General features: G+C 38.7%; 2 protein-coding genes and 1 pseudogene across 2 annotated transcripts; 1 reads left to right on the forward strand and 2 right to left on the reverse strand.

Annotated features, from left to right (window-relative positions):
* Positions 1–7,510: 7,510 nt before the first annotated feature.
* LOC149115673 (uncharacterized) lies at positions 7,511–8,574 on the reverse strand (annotated as a pseudogene).
* A 3,459-nt stretch (positions 8,575–12,033) lies between these two features.
* LOC110040472 (uncharacterized) lies at positions 12,034–12,660 on the forward strand. Its single transcript, XM_089285916.1, has one exon. It carries the CDS (start codon positions 12,034–12,036, stop codon positions 12,658–12,660), a length of 627 nt encoding a protein of 208 aa, XP_089142042.1.
* A 2,955-nt stretch (positions 12,661–15,615) lies between these two features.
* LOC149115674 (uncharacterized) lies at positions 15,616–16,990 on the reverse strand. Its single transcript, XM_089285915.1, has one exon. It carries the CDS (start codon positions 16,595–16,597, stop codon positions 16,046–16,048), a length of 552 nt encoding a protein of 183 aa, XP_089142041.1. The 5' UTR covers positions 16,598–16,990; the 3' UTR covers positions 15,616–16,045.
* Between the last annotated feature and the right edge of the window lie 307 nt (positions 16,991–17,297).

Here is a 17,297-nt window from a genome sequence, read left to right on the forward strand (position 1 = left end):
TCGAATTGTAAAAAATGTCGTTTTGGGTACCGAAAAAAGGTCAGCTATCATTTTCGGAAAGGCGATAAGACCTAGGGTTTTCGGGAAATGGACAAAAAAGCCCTAATAAATTTGAGAATACTCAAGTTCCCCTAGAATAACCGAACAGATAAATTTTTTTTAGCGCAACCTAAAATTAACCTACAGAGCTTTAAAAGTACTCCACATAGCCTAAAACAGCTTTTAAAAGCATTCGAGAGAAAACGGTCGTTGGGTGCCCCTGCTATATGTATAGTACGTGCGTAACCTGGAAAGCAATCCGTCCAGCACAGTAATTGTTCAAATTAACAGCTTACCGAGACACTCGCACTGTCGATGCCTCTTATTTATGATTTAAACTTTTATGATCTGTTTACTTTACTTTTTCTGACTTTTTAGCCGGAGAAAAGGCACTAAATGTGTTGGTACAAATAAAAAGGTTTAACCGAAAATCGATCCGTCGAAATCAACAAATACAAATTTAATCACTGTAGCGTTCCTTCAGATCACGTAAGGCTACAAACCAACAATATCAACTTGTCATCACGCTTAACAAATGAACTTAGAACGATTTTCTTTCTAGAACTCGCTGTTGTAATTAAAATGATCAAAGAAAGAACGACAGCTTAAAACGACATAGCAGTAACACCCGAACTCCAAGTAAATTGCTTTTAATTGGCGTTTTTAATTAACGAAATTTCCGAAGCGATGACTTTCAAAATATTAAAGTTAAAAGTGGTCCATTATGTTTTTCTTTTTTCACCCAAATGTTCTAAGATAGCCATCTGCGGTTTGTTGGAAACGAATTATGTATTCACGGTGGACGCCCGCGTCACGCAATTGTTTACATTCTCACGGCGGTTCAGGGAAAAATTTGTGAGAAGCACAGGCCAAGGCGGGCGACTTAAAACCATTTGCCCAGAGATATTTTTTGATTTTCAAACAGGTGGGTGTATAGTTAACCCGTAGAAAGTATTTTTATGACATTTAAAGTTATAGCCCATAGAAAAATATGGCGATATTTTAGTGCTATAATTCGTTTGCAACACATCGTAATATTTTGCGTTTCTGTTCGATCTCGTTTCGGGCTCAAACGAAACCTCGATTAATTTTATTTTTCGTTCAGTCATACCATGAAGACCTGAGCTGAATGTGAAGACCATTGAAAGATTCTTAAGTAGCTGCTGTGCGACACGCAAAGCAACCAAATTTTCAGAAAATTTAGCATAACAGGAAGTAGATTTTGAGCTCAATCGGGGCAAAACAGTTTTTCGCAAATTTCTCCCCCAAAAAGCTGCATTAGCAGAAACTAACTATGGTCCGTTTGTTTACTAGCTAGGGCCAATCTATGGGCAAAAAATGAGCAAAATCGATTTTTCGACTTGTGCCGTTGTTTGGTCCATAGTTATGGGCACTGGCTCTTAAGGACTTTGCGACAAAATTAAACAACAGATCAGATTAGTTCGAGAAGCAATATAATAGCAAAAACTCCCAGCGAACAGCAGCGAGTAAATGATCACGCTATTTTCAGAAAAAGGGAACAAAAACACTCATGCAAACACTCGCTGCGATCATAAAAAAATCTAACAGATGCATGGCTTAATTGTGTCCCCGACAGTCATTCACCTTTGTCCTTAGCTTTCCCGAAAGCCTGTTTTATGTTCATGGTTTTATTTCATTTCAAAACTTAGGTCTTTGTGTTTTATAATTTCATCTATTTGTTGACCCCAGTTAACTGGACTCTTTGTGTTTTTGCTTTTTTTGGAATGGAGGGAGAGGCGGAGATCGCTACTTTGTTAATCGCGTATTGTTTTTGTTTTCACGTGTTTATTATGACGCCGAAAATTGATAAAATGAGTCTTGAAATTAAATATTTTCCAAATCTTCGGAAGTACATTCTACGCCCTTAGTTTTTTCCTTACCCCCTTCTCTCCCAATGACCTGTTCTTTGTTCCTAATTTAAAAATGATACAAAAACTTGACCTTTAGGCTTGATAGTTTAAAGGGAGAGTTGCACGGCTCTGCACATGTTTGTATTATTTATTCGAATTGTGCACGCTTCCCAGTTTTTGATTGTTTATGAATCGTAAGCAAGTTACCAAATTTGACATGCAAAAAACCGTAAAATCATCAACCTTGGAATAAATTGTACGGGTCAACACTAAATTCAATGGTCGACAGCGATGGTAAAATTCACTGAAATCATCTGAGAATTTTGGTCAACCATCATTCTGCCACGACTAACTATAGCATGTGATTACTGAACTACATCTGAGTGGGTTGTTTTAAGCAAAAACATTGATAAGAAGCGCACAAAATTATTTTGGTTTAGAGACATGGGCCAAGCCGTGAAACCCTTTCTTTAGTTATGAGGTAGATTATTACATGAAATTTTTGCGACCCGTTTATTTCGCGATTTTGAGATGCGCATATTTCGCGACACTTAAATTCCGCGATTTTGCGAAAAAAAATTTATTTTGAATCACTTTAACTTCGCGTTTTCGAGTAACACACAATTTATTTCCTTGGCAATGTTACTCAACATCTCCTTTAGTAAACCGACTTTATCAAAGGTACAACCTGAGTCCAGTTTGTGCTGGTGCTGCGATGGCCATACTTAGGGATGCTTGTATTGTTTCCTTTTGTGCTAAATTTACTCATGAACGCAATGGTGCTAACAGTACACATCTTGTGGACATCAAAATATCAACTATAATCTTTTTGAGCTCGTTTACTAAACAGAACGTTAGCACGTTAATGACTAATAACTGATAATCTATAAAGGGAAAAAGTTCTGATTGAAATGCCGTCGCTTTTCATTATTTCACACATTGCTTTGAGCACTTTCGGAGACTTCCGTTCTAACGCTATTGCATCTCTATCCGAAGGAGCGTTCGCAGATTTAGCAACTGTGAGATATCTGTAAGTGATACGAAGCAAACTACAATTCAAAACTTGCGAGAGTGTTTTTTTTTTTAATGGTTATCAGAGTCCAAGGTTAATGAGGGTCTCAAAAGTCCACCGTCCCTGGTCTGAATAGGGTTAGGGCATCCCAACAATCAATTTTCGTTAAAAAGGGCGCTAAAGGTATGAAGTTATTCTTGTCATGCGAAAAAAAAAAAAAAAAAAAAAAAAAAAATATATATATATATATATATATATATATATATATATATATATATATATATATATATACAAGTGAAATAGTCCGCCGAAACTAAATGGAAACTATTTATGTTAAAAACCAACCGTCTTCCTTTGAAAAAAAAAAACAAACAAACAAAACAAAACAACGAAAGGAAAAAAAAAAAATCTTGGCTGTTCGTGATCCAATTCAGATCGCTCAGGGAATAAATCAGAATTCTACTTCTCAGCATGGACCTTAAATGTAATTAATGATTCACCTAGTATGTGACCGGCCTCCATATGCATGGGAATATAGGGATAAAGATGAACGCACAAACACACTAAATAACACGCTAAACAATAGGCGGTAAGTGACATGCATTCGTATTTGTTGTTCCCTCGCGACATAGATAGTCCAAGATTAATAGACCATTTTGGTATTCTGTATTTGACTGGAACTAACTTTTAACTGAGCGTAATACGAGAAGTCTTTTCAAATTCAACTGGCGTTAATCTATTTTTAATGATATTCCCCCACACGTACCTCTATTGCAAGCTAGCTCCAGTCTGAATACCGACAATACGAAAATGGCCTATTATGGCGCCGGTGAATAAACCAATTTCGATATATTAAAATTCAGCCTAACACAATAGACCTCAGCACGAGGCTCTGGGGAATAAATCCCACAAACTCTGTAGTTATTCCCCAGAGCCTCGTACTGGGGTTTATTGCTTTAGGCTGAATTTTAATATATCGAAATTGGTCTATTGGCTGGAAACGTGCCATTAATTAAAGAGAAAGCGATAAGTTAAACCAACGACAGATAGAAGAGGCAATTTCAGGCGCAGTTTCTTTCAGCAATCTGCCAGAAATGTTGTCAAGAGTATGCGCTTTGTTTACATCAATGCTTTTCAGAACTTTAATTACCTGTGATGTTGTGAGGCGGATTTCGCTTAAGTGATGAGCACATATAACAGATGGTCCTTGGTTGGTCTCAGAAGTATCATCGTTAGAACTGAATACTAATTGATAAAAGCGTTAAGCAAGTCTGCTTATATCATAATTACTGACGTTTTCGGGTGGAATCGATCGCATGAAAAACTCATACGGAAATTTCTTCATCCAATCACGATCGCGAAACGTCTTACTCACACGTGGGAAAAGCATTTCATCCAATCAGAAATCAGTTGTCAAAATGAATCAGTTTGCAACGCGTTCACGTTGTTGTTGGCGCCTCTTCAATCTTCATTCACAGAATTTTGTAGAGTTTCCACAAGTTTACTCCAGTTTTCTCGCAAATTAGTTATAAACCGTAGACAATGGCGGAAAGTTCGAAGAGGTTTATCGCTTTAGATAAACCCATTAAAAAGTACATTCAGGAAGAGCTGAACAAAAAGACTCGGGCAAAAATCCGACGAGACGTTAAGGTTAGCTTGCTTAGCAAATTCCTCAAACAGGAAGAGACAAGAAAAGTTTTAAAGAAGGCAGATATACCGTAAGCATTATCGACGACAAAGAGTTTTACCAAGCAAGGAAATGTCTGGAAGCTCGAAGCAAACGACTTTAAAAAATAGTAAGGCAAGGGAAACAAACCAAACGCAACTGAGGCGTTGACTGATGACGAGAGAAACATTATGTACGAAAAATATTTACACTAGGGTTTTGAAGAAGCGATAAAGTGCTTTTACTCAGACGGAATAAAAACATAACTCTCGGCTTGACATTTGTTCTGCCGAATGAAGGGTGAAAATCTGGTTGAGGGTGAAAATCTCAGTAAGTATAAAATAAACAAATTGCAGCATGGAAAGTGCTTTGTACGGTATTTATGCATCCACTGTTTTATCAGAAAACTCGTGCGTAAATACCGGTACCGTACACGTGAACTTTCCATGAAGTAATCTATATTTAACAATTAGATTATGACCTAGAGATTTCTATGAGGTGATAGTTGATGAGGCCGAGGGCCGAATCAACTTTCACCTCATAGAAATCGAGAACGAATAATCTAATTGTTTTAGTAGAATTCTTACTAAAATTTACTTCAAATAACGGTTTCCAATTATTTCTTGAGGTATTAGTACACTTTGTGCCTGAAAAAGATCGCTCGGATTAAATTGTCATTTAAAATTGAAGTTGTGTGCGCGCGCGCAACAGTATTTTTCAATAATTTCAACTTTTTTAATATTCAAGAAACAGTAAATGTCCTTCGTTTAGACTTCTTAGGAATTTAATAATGCATTTGCATCAAAATTTTCGTCGAAAACTTTGGAAAAACGAAAAAAAAAAAAAACCTTGCCCTTTCCTAGACGACCTCCAGCCACTGCACTCTAATGGCTGATAGTGGTCAATGGCTCAGCCAATCAGATAACAGCATTTGCATTAGTGTACTAGTAGAATTGTACTAATTATTATTAGTATATACCACACAAGTGAATAGTGCTTTTCCCGCGTTCTGATTGGTTAACTCGGAGGTGATTAGCAAGTACTATTAACCTCTGAGCAGTCGATTTTAAAATTTCAGAGATTTTAAAATTCCGACCGCTTGTCACACATAAAATAGCGTTTTGGTCCGCTAATTATTCAGCTTGTGAGGTATATACTAAAACAATTATTCACCTCCGTGTCGGTGAAAGTGATGGATATTTACCTCCACTTCGGTGAATAATTGTGAAATATATTACTGCTAGTACGATTATAATTATTATTATCATTTTGTTATTATTTTAAATATCTTTTATTGGGGCTGAACATCAATTGGGTTGTTGACACCTTGTTTTTTCAGCACATTGCATGTACATTTAAACAGACACACATCTTTTTCTGCAATGTCTGCAAGAACTATGAGAAAAAAAGAAAGATAACGATATAAAAATAATGTTCGTATTCTGGAGAAAAGGTTTCTTTTGAATCGCATTATTTTTAGTATAGACGGTCAATAGAAACCAGTTTGATTGCTAATGGAAATCGAAGGCTAATTTTACTGTAGAGTCTAAGGCAAATATATTCAGTACAGTTGTGTATTGATATTACAGTTCTACCTGTTACGGTACTTACCCCGAGAAATCTGTTTGATCTATGAGTGAAGTATTGATGCACTTAGAATAACATAAGAGAGATAGAGAGGACATGAGTAAGTCAAAGATAATGAGGTAGTCAAAGATAATTCAAGGTTTTACAATTATTGCACATACATGTAGAAAATGCTTTGGTCTGGTATTTAGCGCTATGTAAATCCCATTCAACGGATTAAGGTTTTGAGATTCCTGTATTCCTGCTTACATTTCTGGACGGTACGTCTCACTACTCAGTCGCATCACTATACGCACACAATAATTAACTTGTAGCTTGCATATAACACTTAGAGCAGACTTTTTTCATTGTTATTATTCCGATTTCAATCTGCCGTAATCTCCAGGCCTTTGTTGCACATCAAGTAGTATTCAAAATGAAAGTGGAAGTCAGTATTCTTTGCCGGGCCCAAATTTTTGAACCGTCGAGAAACAGCTCTTCATTCTGAGCCTTCGATACTCGGAACCGGGCACCGGTGTTTCGTGCTTTTTAAAGTATTCGTTTGCTTTGATTTCCTTAGAAAAAAAAGTTTATTTTCAGTATATGATATCACGCCTCTTTTGGCCTATGCCTTTATGCCAAACACTTTGATTGCTCGTTTTTTCCGGGTCAGTACACAGTATTCGTGCTTTGCTACATGAATGAATAGCGCAAAAATCCACATTGGTCCTTCTCATGCTGTCTGACTTTGCTTGTTCCTCTCAACGATTTGCAGGAAGCATTAGGCGGATTAGAAGAAGCGAATGTTTTTCAAAACCAGCTGCAAACCGGATAAATTGAAAAGCCTAGCATCCTGTCTTCCGTGAAAAACCATGGAACCATCGATATCACTCTTAAGGAAGGGGAACATGATGATAAAAAGATGGCGAGGATACTGGAGCAAACTCATCATGATACCTTATACAGCGATTCAAGACGTCAACAGGGAACCCAGACAGAACTATGGTCGATCCCAGTGACTGATGTCCTGGTACATGGACCAAATGCTGACGCAGACGAGGAAGTAGAAGTTGTTAGATAGTCGTCCAGTGAGTGAGTGAGTTAGTGAGTGAGTCAGTGAGTGAGTCAGTGAGTCAGTGAGTATAGTATAGTATAGTATAGTATAGTATAGTATAGTATAGTATAGTATAGTATAATATAGTATAGTATAATATAGTATAGTATAATATAGTATAGTATAATATAGTATAGTATAGTGCAGTATAGTGTATCTTTATTGCGCCTTACTCTCCAAAGGGAGGTATTGGTCTGTTTACAATAAAGGTTTAACATTAACTAGTACAATAAGAAATAACATTCACTTGATTCTTTTATAATTCAAATAAAATTAAATAAAAATTATAATGCTCATTTCGTTTGTAAGTTGAGAATCTCTTTTCTTTTTTTAAACATTAAGTTGATATATTTACCTATTATTTTTGATGTAACTCTATTGTCAGCTCTAAGTACGTACTTAGGTCTCTCGTTATCGCTCAGATTTGCGTAAAGTGCATCTTTGTTTGAAATGTGAGAATGGAGCTCAACTCTTATGGTAGCGTGCCCCTGGCAATACATCAAGAAATGCTGTTCGTGTTCTACGCAATTTTCTTTGCATACTAAGCATGTTTTTTCCTCTACTGGGATTGATGCTCCTTTATTTTCATATTTTGCAGTTTGTATTCGTGATGCGTGACATCCTAACCTAAGCCTTGTCAGGCTAATTCTGTGTGCTGCGTTTGTAACCGTTTACAGGTAATTTTCAAGTTGATAACTCTTTTTAACTTCCTTGTGCGTAAATTTTTCCCTTGAAGTTGTTGATGAACTGTTCTTAGTCTCAAGCCAATTTTGTGAATACTTATTTCTAAGATTTTTGTTTATTTTTAATCGGCCGTTCTTGATGTGTTGCCGTGTTACTGGTTCTGTTGATTCTGTTACTTGATACCCCCTAGTGATCTCTTCATTAATTGTAACATCAACGAAAGGTGTAGAAGTTGTTGCATATTGAAATACTTCACGTGACAAAACGTTGCTACAAGAATGCTTCAATCTTTGCCAATAGCTAAAGATTGAAGCTTTTATATCAATGCTTAAAGGGTACCTCCCAAGCTCTGCCCAGCAGGCAATATTTTCTGTATATTTTCTGTTTAGTGTTTGTTTACAGAACTTAATGTGGACTTGTTCAATTGTGCTTTTATCAAAATGCGTTCTGTATGACAGTAGTTCTGGTCCCCAAATTTCACATGCATAAAGTAACACGGGTTTAACAAGGGCATCGAAAAGTTTGTTCTTAATCGCAATAGTTGCTGAATCTGAGTTAGAAAAGGATCTTTTTATTATCGAGAGAACTTTTGTGGCTTTTTTGCTGAGAATTTCTCTTGCATAGGTGTAACGACCGGATGAAGTCATTTCTACACCTAAATATGTTTGTTTATCGACAATTTGTAAAGTTTCATTACTGTATTTGAAATTTGTATTGTTTTTATTTTGCCCGTTACCTCTAAATATGATTATGTTCGACTTTTTAGTGTTGACTTTGAATCATGAGCTTCCATTGCTGAGCGTGTTGATGAATTACGTCGAGCGATTGTTGCAGCCCTTCCGGAGAAGGACTGATTACTAATAAATCATCTGCATAGATTAAGCAGTTTATAGAGCGATTCCCTAACATCACACCTGGAGATTTGTTCTGTTTAAAATATTGCGGTAGATCATTCATAAATAACGAAATAAAACTGGACTTAGGCCATCACCTTGTCTTATCCCTTTGTTACATGAAAAAAGTTCGGTAAGCGTGTTTTGATTAATTTTAACACAACTCCTAATTGACGAATACATGGACTTAATAACATTCAAGAATTTTCCTTGAATTCCATATTTGTGTAATTTATGAATCATACCGGATTGCCATACGCTATCGAAGGCTTTCTCGTAGTCAATGAAACCAACATAAAGTTTCTTGTGATGTTTGGTGTATTTATGGAGTAGTTGCTGGAAAATGAATAAACTATCCGTGGTTCTAGTGTTTGGTCTAAATCCAAATTGTTCTGGATTTAGAACATTATGTTGCTCGATGAACTTATTCAATCTGTTTTGCAAAATTGATGTGAATAGTTTCCCTAAGCAGCTGGTTAAAGTAATTCCTCTATAATTGGCTGGAGATTTCTTATCGCCTTTTTGTTTGTATATTGGTTTTATAACACCAATGTTCCATTCAGTTGGGAAGGTGCCGCTTTCAATGATGCCGTTGAATATTCTTTCTAGAGAAGGCATGAGATAATTCGCCCATGTTTGATCATTTCATTCAGAATGGTGTCCGTACCAAATGCCTTTTTATTTTTGAGTTTAGATATTTGATCATGAATTTCTTTTGCAGTGATAGGCGCGTCTAAAATTTCATCGGTCATATGGAAATATGACGTTTGCGTTCGTTTCTTGAGATTCGTCACATAAAAGGTTTTTAAAATGTTTTATCCCATCTTCTGACGAAATATCGCAACTTTCTTCGACCGTCTCATTTTTACGAATTTTGTTTATTAGTTTCCAGAATTCGCCGCTTCGGTTGGAATTCAAATTGTTTATTTCATTTAAAAGTTGATTTTTGTATGTTTTGTGCATCTTTTTTACTAGCGTTTTGTATTTCTTTTTGAGGGTAAAGTATTCTTGTCGCAGTGATCGAGGAGCTGTGGGATTTATTTCCTTCGCCAGTTTCTGCAGCTTTTTCTTTAGTTGTCTGCAAGTATTATCGTACCATGGTTTGTGTTTCTTCGTACATATAATTGCATCCTCGCGTTTTACGTGATGTCTCCAGGCTTAGTTTTGCAACTGATTTTAGTATTTGATTGAACTGTGAAATCTCATCATCTATTGAGCTGTGGTGTGCTGCATTAAAGGATTGAAGCCTGTCTTGAATATCAATACTCGATAATGCACTTATGAATTTATCTTTGCATTCTGACTTCCAAAGAAACTTGGTGAAGCTGTTTTGTGGAAACGCCCCCTTTCTTTGAGTATTTTTTGAGGCGTTGTAGTTCATGATATCACGATTACTGGAGGCTAATTTGAGAACGATTAGACAGTGATCAGAATAAGGCGTCAAATGCTGTATTTGAAATCCTAGCACTGTGTTTTGAAGATCTTCACTGACTATTCCGTAATCAACAGTGAGTGAGTGAGTCAGTCAGTCAGTCAGTCAGTCAGTCAGTCAGTCAATCAGTGAGTGAGTGAGTGAGTGAGTCAGTCAGTCAGTTAGGCAGGCAGGCAGGTGGGCGGACAGTTAGGGAGTGCGTCAGTGAATTAGTGAGCCAGTCAATTAGTTAGCTCTTCGGTTTTGGGCATTCTCTGGGATTCAAAATGTCATAACTCTTTAATTTTTGAGATATAGACAAACAGCTTTCAGATTTCAATTGCCCTTGCTGTCTTCTTTACAAAGAAGCAAAAAACAAACAAACAAACAAAAAATAAAAACAAACAAGCAAACAAACATACAAACAAAGAAAAAAAGAGAAACCGTTGGTTTTCGATAAGCAATTAAGAATAAAAAGCAGCGATATTAAAAAAAAAAAAAAATGACGTTTCGACGGCTCCATGCCATCATTCTCAAACTCAAATAAAACACATTATGTGGGTTTCGTTATATAGTGAAGTCTAAGTGCATATGACTAAGAGATCAAATAATCAACGAATAAAATACCAAGCTTGATGCGCCTCAACTGTTAAATCAAACGTTTTGCTTTAATGGAGTCGGATTGAGTGTTAAGAGTAGGTTTTTTTGTCTTTGATGAAGAGCATTTCATAAATTAAACAATTCAGCTTCCGATGGCATTTCTTGAGGATAGTAAATTGGTCACGGAGATCTTTGTTTCTCAGGCTGTGTACGTTCCGCAGTTGTTTACCAATGACTGCAGAATGCTTATGTTCGTTATGTGGTGAAACAGGTGTCGGCATGTATAGCTCACATAATCTGTATCGCAAAGATACATTTGTATTCATAAACAACGCATTGTTCCTTAATAAGAGGTAGTTTGAGTTCTGTAACTTTGATCTCATCAGCAATTTTCTTGTTCGTAAACACTGAGCACAAGTCGCTGTTAATTTTCTTTACGCGATCTGAGAGCTGTCTTCGCACTAAGTCAGCTGACCGCTGATCTTTAAGGGGTAGAGTAATCCGAACGGGCTTATTAACTTGAAATGTATGATCATGTGCTTGGTCTTGCGACTCATTGAATCTGGTGATTGTAGAGTGAACGAGTCTCTCAGCAGCGAAAAGATCAGATGGAGATGAGAATCGATGTGCACGATTTAACATAGTCGTGGGAAGAGATCGTTTATACCTGTTGTGTACATGGCTCCGGTAATGGAGAAGAAGTCCTTTATCTGTTGTATTCCTGTTCACGCATGTTCTTACTTGGCTACCCATCGTGAAGTTTAAAGGTGTGCTTTGTTCAGCGTTGAAAGAAAAGCTGTAGTAGTCGACCAATCTTGTCTGCCACGGGCACATATAATTATGTTCTTGCGAAATGGCTCGACGAGAAACTGAAACAGCTTTCGGTCAACAAATAAACAATCACTGATGTCTTCCAGTTTACCACTGACCTCAAGGAGATGCCTTTATTGAGCATGATATTTTAACATCATATGACGCATCTTCGCTCTTCACGAATGCTCCCCTCGAGGAAACAATACAGATCCTTTCTAACAATGCTTTTGCTGAGAATTGATTCAATGTGACATACAACCTGAACATCAGCCGAGATGATCTCGTTACGCTTCTATGAGTGGCTACCAAACACCAAATTTTCCAGTTTAATGGCAGCCTCTACGAGCAAATAGCTGGTGTGGCGATGGGATCACCACCAGAACCGCTCATGGCAAATGCATTCATATGTTCCATCGAGGCGAAGCTAGAAAGGGAGAATAAACTACCCTATTTCTACAAAAGGTGTGTGGACGACACCTTAGCCGTGGTGCGGGATATTCCAACTGCTACAGTTTTTTTTGCAACACTGAACAAAGAACACTCTTCAATCAACTTCACGATTGAAGTAGCAATCAATAGCAAACTGCCTTTCATCGGAATGGAACTCATGAAGATGGGTGGCCAAGTAAGAACATGCGTCTATGGGAAAACAACAGATAAAGGACTTCTTCTCCATTACCAGAGCCATGTACACAACAGGTATAAACGATCTCTTCTCACGACTATGTTAAATCGTGCACATCGAATCTCATCTTCATCTGATCTTTTCGCTGCTGAATGTGATAACCTGAAAGAGATCTTTCTCAAGTTTAAGTACCCTAAGAGACTCATTAACTCTACAATCACTAGATTCAATGAGTCGCAAGACCGAAAACAAGTACATGATATTCAAGTTAATAAGCCCGTTCGGATTACTCTACCCTTTGAAGATCAGCGGTCAGCTGACTTAGTACGAAGACAGCTAGCTCTCAGATCTCGTGAAGAAAAATAACAGCGACTTGCGACCAGTGTTTACGATCAAGAAAATTGCTGATGAGATCAAAGTGAGAGAACCCAAACCACTTCTTATTAACGAACAATCGTTGTTTATGAATTCAAATGTGATCTGTGCAATACAGATTATGTGAGCTATAATAAGCCCGTTCAAATTATTCTAACCTTTAAAGATCAGCAATCAGCGACTTAGTACGAAGATAACTCTCCGATCTCGCGAAGAAAATTAATGGCGACTTGCGCCCAATATTTACGAGCGAGAAAATTGCTGATGAGATCAAAGTGACAGAACCCAAACTACCTCTTATGAACGAACAATGCGTTGTTTATGAATTGCTGGTTTTCAGTGTCACGCAATTCAAAATAGATCAAAATAAAAATCAAAACCGTTCAATAGATAAAGTCCAGAATCTGGGAAATGAAAGAAGGTAAATATGCAAAGGCTCTCGCCAAAATTCTGGTCACAGCAATTTTTCTTATGCGAGATATGCGGAGAAATGTTTTACCCAAATTTATAGAGATTTGTATGGAGACGCCATGCTGGTGCCCATCCGTATGGACACCAACATGGCGGCCGGAAACCAACAGAAACATCTGTCACTGAGTTTTGCTACAAAAGTGTGAATTTATCCCTCGAGGAACTCTAAAACATTAAAATAATACTTTTTCTAAGACATGAACTGTTCAGATAGCCAAGTTCCTCGAAATAAGTCACCTTTTTTAACCATCATGACAGCTCTCTAGGCCGTCATGTAAATGCCGCGTCACGCAAAAGCTTAGAAATTCAAGCGTTGTGTATCACAAAACCAAGAACCCATTCGGAGCGAAAATTTGTATGAACATTAGTTTTCAGCTGCTCTTAAGCATCATTTAAGTAAAATCTCAGGAAGATCAATAGTTTTGTAGTTCGAATTTTAGTGACGTCATGTGAAAACCACAAATGTAGCTGTGCGATGCAGATTATGTGAGCTATACATGCCGACACCTGTTTCAGCGCATTAACGGACATAAGCATTCTGCGGTCATTGGTTAACAACTGCGGTACTACACAACCTGAGGGACTAAGATCTCCGTGACCAATTTACAATCCTCAAGTAGTGCCGTCTGAAGCTGGATTGCCTAATTTAAGAAATGCTCTTCATCAAAGACAAAAAACTTACTTTTAACAATCAATCCGACTCCACTAAAGCAAAACTTTTCATTTGACAGTTGAAGCGCATCATGCTTAGTATTTTATTCGTTGATTATTAGTAGTAATAGTCGCTCATATGACCGGTAACCAATCAGGAGCCGAGAAAGACAATAGGCTATTGTTTGGAGAACAATGGATGCTATTGTTTTCCAAATCCAAGATGGCCGCCACAAATTTCAGCCAATCAGGAGCCGAATTAAGAACAATGGATGCTATTGTTTTCAAATCCAAGATGGCCGCCACAAACTTCAGCCAATCAGGAGCCGAATTAAGAATTCAAGATGGCGGCGCCCACGAAAGTCGGCCATGTTGGAAAACAGCCCACCAGCCTCGACGGAGGACTGGGATCGGTCTCACGGATTTCCATGGCGACACAAATCACGCCAGGGTCACGTAAAAAATGTCATTCAACTTCAAAATCGATACTTACGGTGTCCTGTGGTCCTAAACGACAGAGGTCCGTCCAACAAGCGGCCATGATGGAGACTGAGAGACTTGTGTCCGAGGCACTTATATACCTTTCTATTCGTTCCAAAGCATCCTGGGACGGTGACCTCATCGGAACCAATCCTAGACTTGCCCCACTCCGTTGGCAGTCGAAGGAGTAAAAAATAGGGGTGAGGGGGTACTCCCTGTTCCAAAGCATCGTGGGACGGTGACCTCATCGGGAACCAATCCTAGACTTGTCCCACTCCCTTCTCGGTCAAAGAGGTAAATAGGGATAAGGGGGTACTCCCTCTTAGTCTGCTATATAAAACCTTCACACGTTTTGAAAAGGACCAAAACAAAGTTTGTTGACTCACGAAATGGAAGTTAGAAGAAGTCGAAGACTACTAGGATTGATCCCCGAAGTAGATGAGTTCAAGGACAAATGTTTCATCTGTCAAGGCGACCTTGGCATTGACTCCTTGACTCGATGTAGTGCGAAAACTTATTGCTGTGGAAAATTTTTGCACAAGAGATGTTTGCAACAGGAGTTACAATACTCAGATAGGTGCGGACATTGCAAAACCTCAAATCCTCGGGGGAATGAAGATGAGGCACAACTTTCACCTTGGAAGGAGGTGGTACGCGAGAGGATTACCAACGCAACAAATGCCATCAATAGGTATCGGCGAGGGGGACGGCCTTATCATATTCACAACCCTAATATTGTTTCAATTCGTGGAGGACCTTGCCGTACCATGCGAATCTTTCCATCTGGTTTGAATTTTATACAAGACTCACCATCTTCGTGCAGCAAAGGCGAAACGCTACCCTGTACATCCATGCCTATGTCAACTTGCCGTGGATGACCATTACCCAATCAATAAGACAGACGGTGTATGAAATGTTCAGTAGAAACATCCCAACGGAAGTAATGCTCTGCGTACGCGAAGTAAAGTTTAGGTTATTGTTCCTGTCGTGGCTGCACTACGACGCTGAGGATGAAGTGATTATCAACAGATTAACTCTTCAGTCATCTTTTTCACCCCCCATTTACCCTGAAGACACAGCTTGGGTGTAACGTGTCGCTTTTATTGTAACTCAAAAAACTCGTAAAACAACACAAAAACAAAAACAAAGAGTCTGAGTCTTTGCAACGTTTATTGAATAATGATAATAAAAATAATAACATGAACTCCGAAAAAGAATTGATTACAATTTTTAACTCTTTAAGTCTTGACCGTCGGTATTCCACAACGTGTTGGGAACTAAACTCGTTTCCAGTTTCACAGACTCTTGGTCCCTGGTCCCAAAACGCACGATATTCTGCCCTAGTTTTCTTTGCTTTTGGTCATGAAGTCTTTGCCTGATCCTTTCCTTATTCTTGGCATAATAACTTCTTCAATACTCGTTGATCCGTTCCCTGTTGTTTTTACAGTATTGTCTTCGGTAATTTCTGATGTGCTCCTTGTTCTGTTGACAATACGCTCTCTGGCTGCTGGCGAGTCGTTCCTTGTTGTTTTCATACCATCTTTTACGACGGGTTTTGAGAATCCCGACGTTCTCTGCACGATATCTCTTTTGTTGGGCCAGGATTCGCTGTTTGTTCTTGGCATAATATTTTTTGTGGTAGGCCCTTTTACAGACAACCCTCTGGTCATTCCCCGACAGTTGATTGGAGCAATTCATCTTGCATGTGTGGCGTCTTACAAATAATGACTAAAACCCTGGAATCACACTCTCTTATAAGAGTCACATGGCTAATTCAGGTCTTAACCTCTTCTTCTACTTCCTCTTCGTCATCACCGTCGGGGAGTAACTTCTTCCGCATTAGTCTGTTTAGCAGAAATTTTCGTTTTGCCACTGCCGACTCGGCCGCTTCGTCAAAATCCATGTCGTCTTCCTCAATAAAGCGTCGAAGAGTCTTCATGACTTTACGGTGTATTGCGTCGTGTTTGATACGGTGAGTCCATTTTAGACGCTCTAAGTAAGTCCTTCGTAGCCTTCTTCTACTTACAGGTAATAGGACGTTGAAAGCAGCATTTTCGGCATAGTTTTGGGATTTTCCCTTATCCAGGAACTGCTGGACTTCTTTCAGGTAGGTTTTTTTGACGTCTTCCCCGACGTTTTGACGTAGCGGACTCCATGGATCTGGTTCATCGTCGTCCGCTTCTTCTTCCTCTTCGGAGCTGCTACTATCCTGATCTTCTTCCTGTTCCTCTTCAGGCTCCTCTTCATCCACCTCTTCTTCCTCTTCAACGTTCTCGTCATTGTTATCTTCCACGGGGCCAAAAATATCTGTTGAACGATCATCCATGATTCTCGTCGACCTTCACCCAAGACAACGTACTTCAAATGAGCCGAGTCGATTAAACTGATGTTTAATATACCATTTTGGGCAATGATCAGACATCCTCTCTCTTTCTTCGATGCCAGCGCGGGTATCCTTCGTGCGTCATGAGGTGACTAAACACGCGTTTCCTGTCATCACTGGCGGGATGTAAATCTAGGACCGTGTACCCAAACGGTCGTTCGGACACTTTTTGATACGCGTCCGTCATGTCTTGCCAGCAAGTGGGAAAAGCTTGAAGCAGTAAATTCTTCATCCCTAATTGATCTCTTGGATTTTTGAAGGCTACGATGTAGTGGGCGTTCCTGGAAATACTCTTGGCGTATTTCCCTGGTGGAAACATGTCTTGGTACAAGTACAACACGGTGATATTTTGATGATGAGAGTGTTTGGTGAATAAGTCTAGCAACGCTTTTTCCTCACTTCCCTCTGCCATCAGATCGTCCAGTACAAGTAATCCACCCTTCGAGAACCATGACTTGAGATGGTCTGACTCTGGAATCCCTTCGTGAAATTGCACACCAGCGTCTTCCATGTCTCTAAATCCGTCTTGCCACGCCCCGTAGCAATAATGAATCGTAGTGGGAGGGTTTACAAACAACTCATCCAAGTGATCCAAGAGTAACGATTCGGTAAAACAAGTCTTGCCACAACCAGAAGGGCCCAC

The sequence above is a fragment of the Orbicella faveolata genome, unplaced genomic scaffold (assembly GCF_042242905.1).
Source record: "Orbicella faveolata isolate gen_17 unplaced genomic scaffold, um_ofav_v1 contig_13, whole genome shotgun sequence".
In the NCBI taxonomy this organism is placed as follows: Eukaryota; Metazoa; Cnidaria; class Anthozoa; order Scleractinia; family Merulinidae; genus Orbicella; species Orbicella faveolata.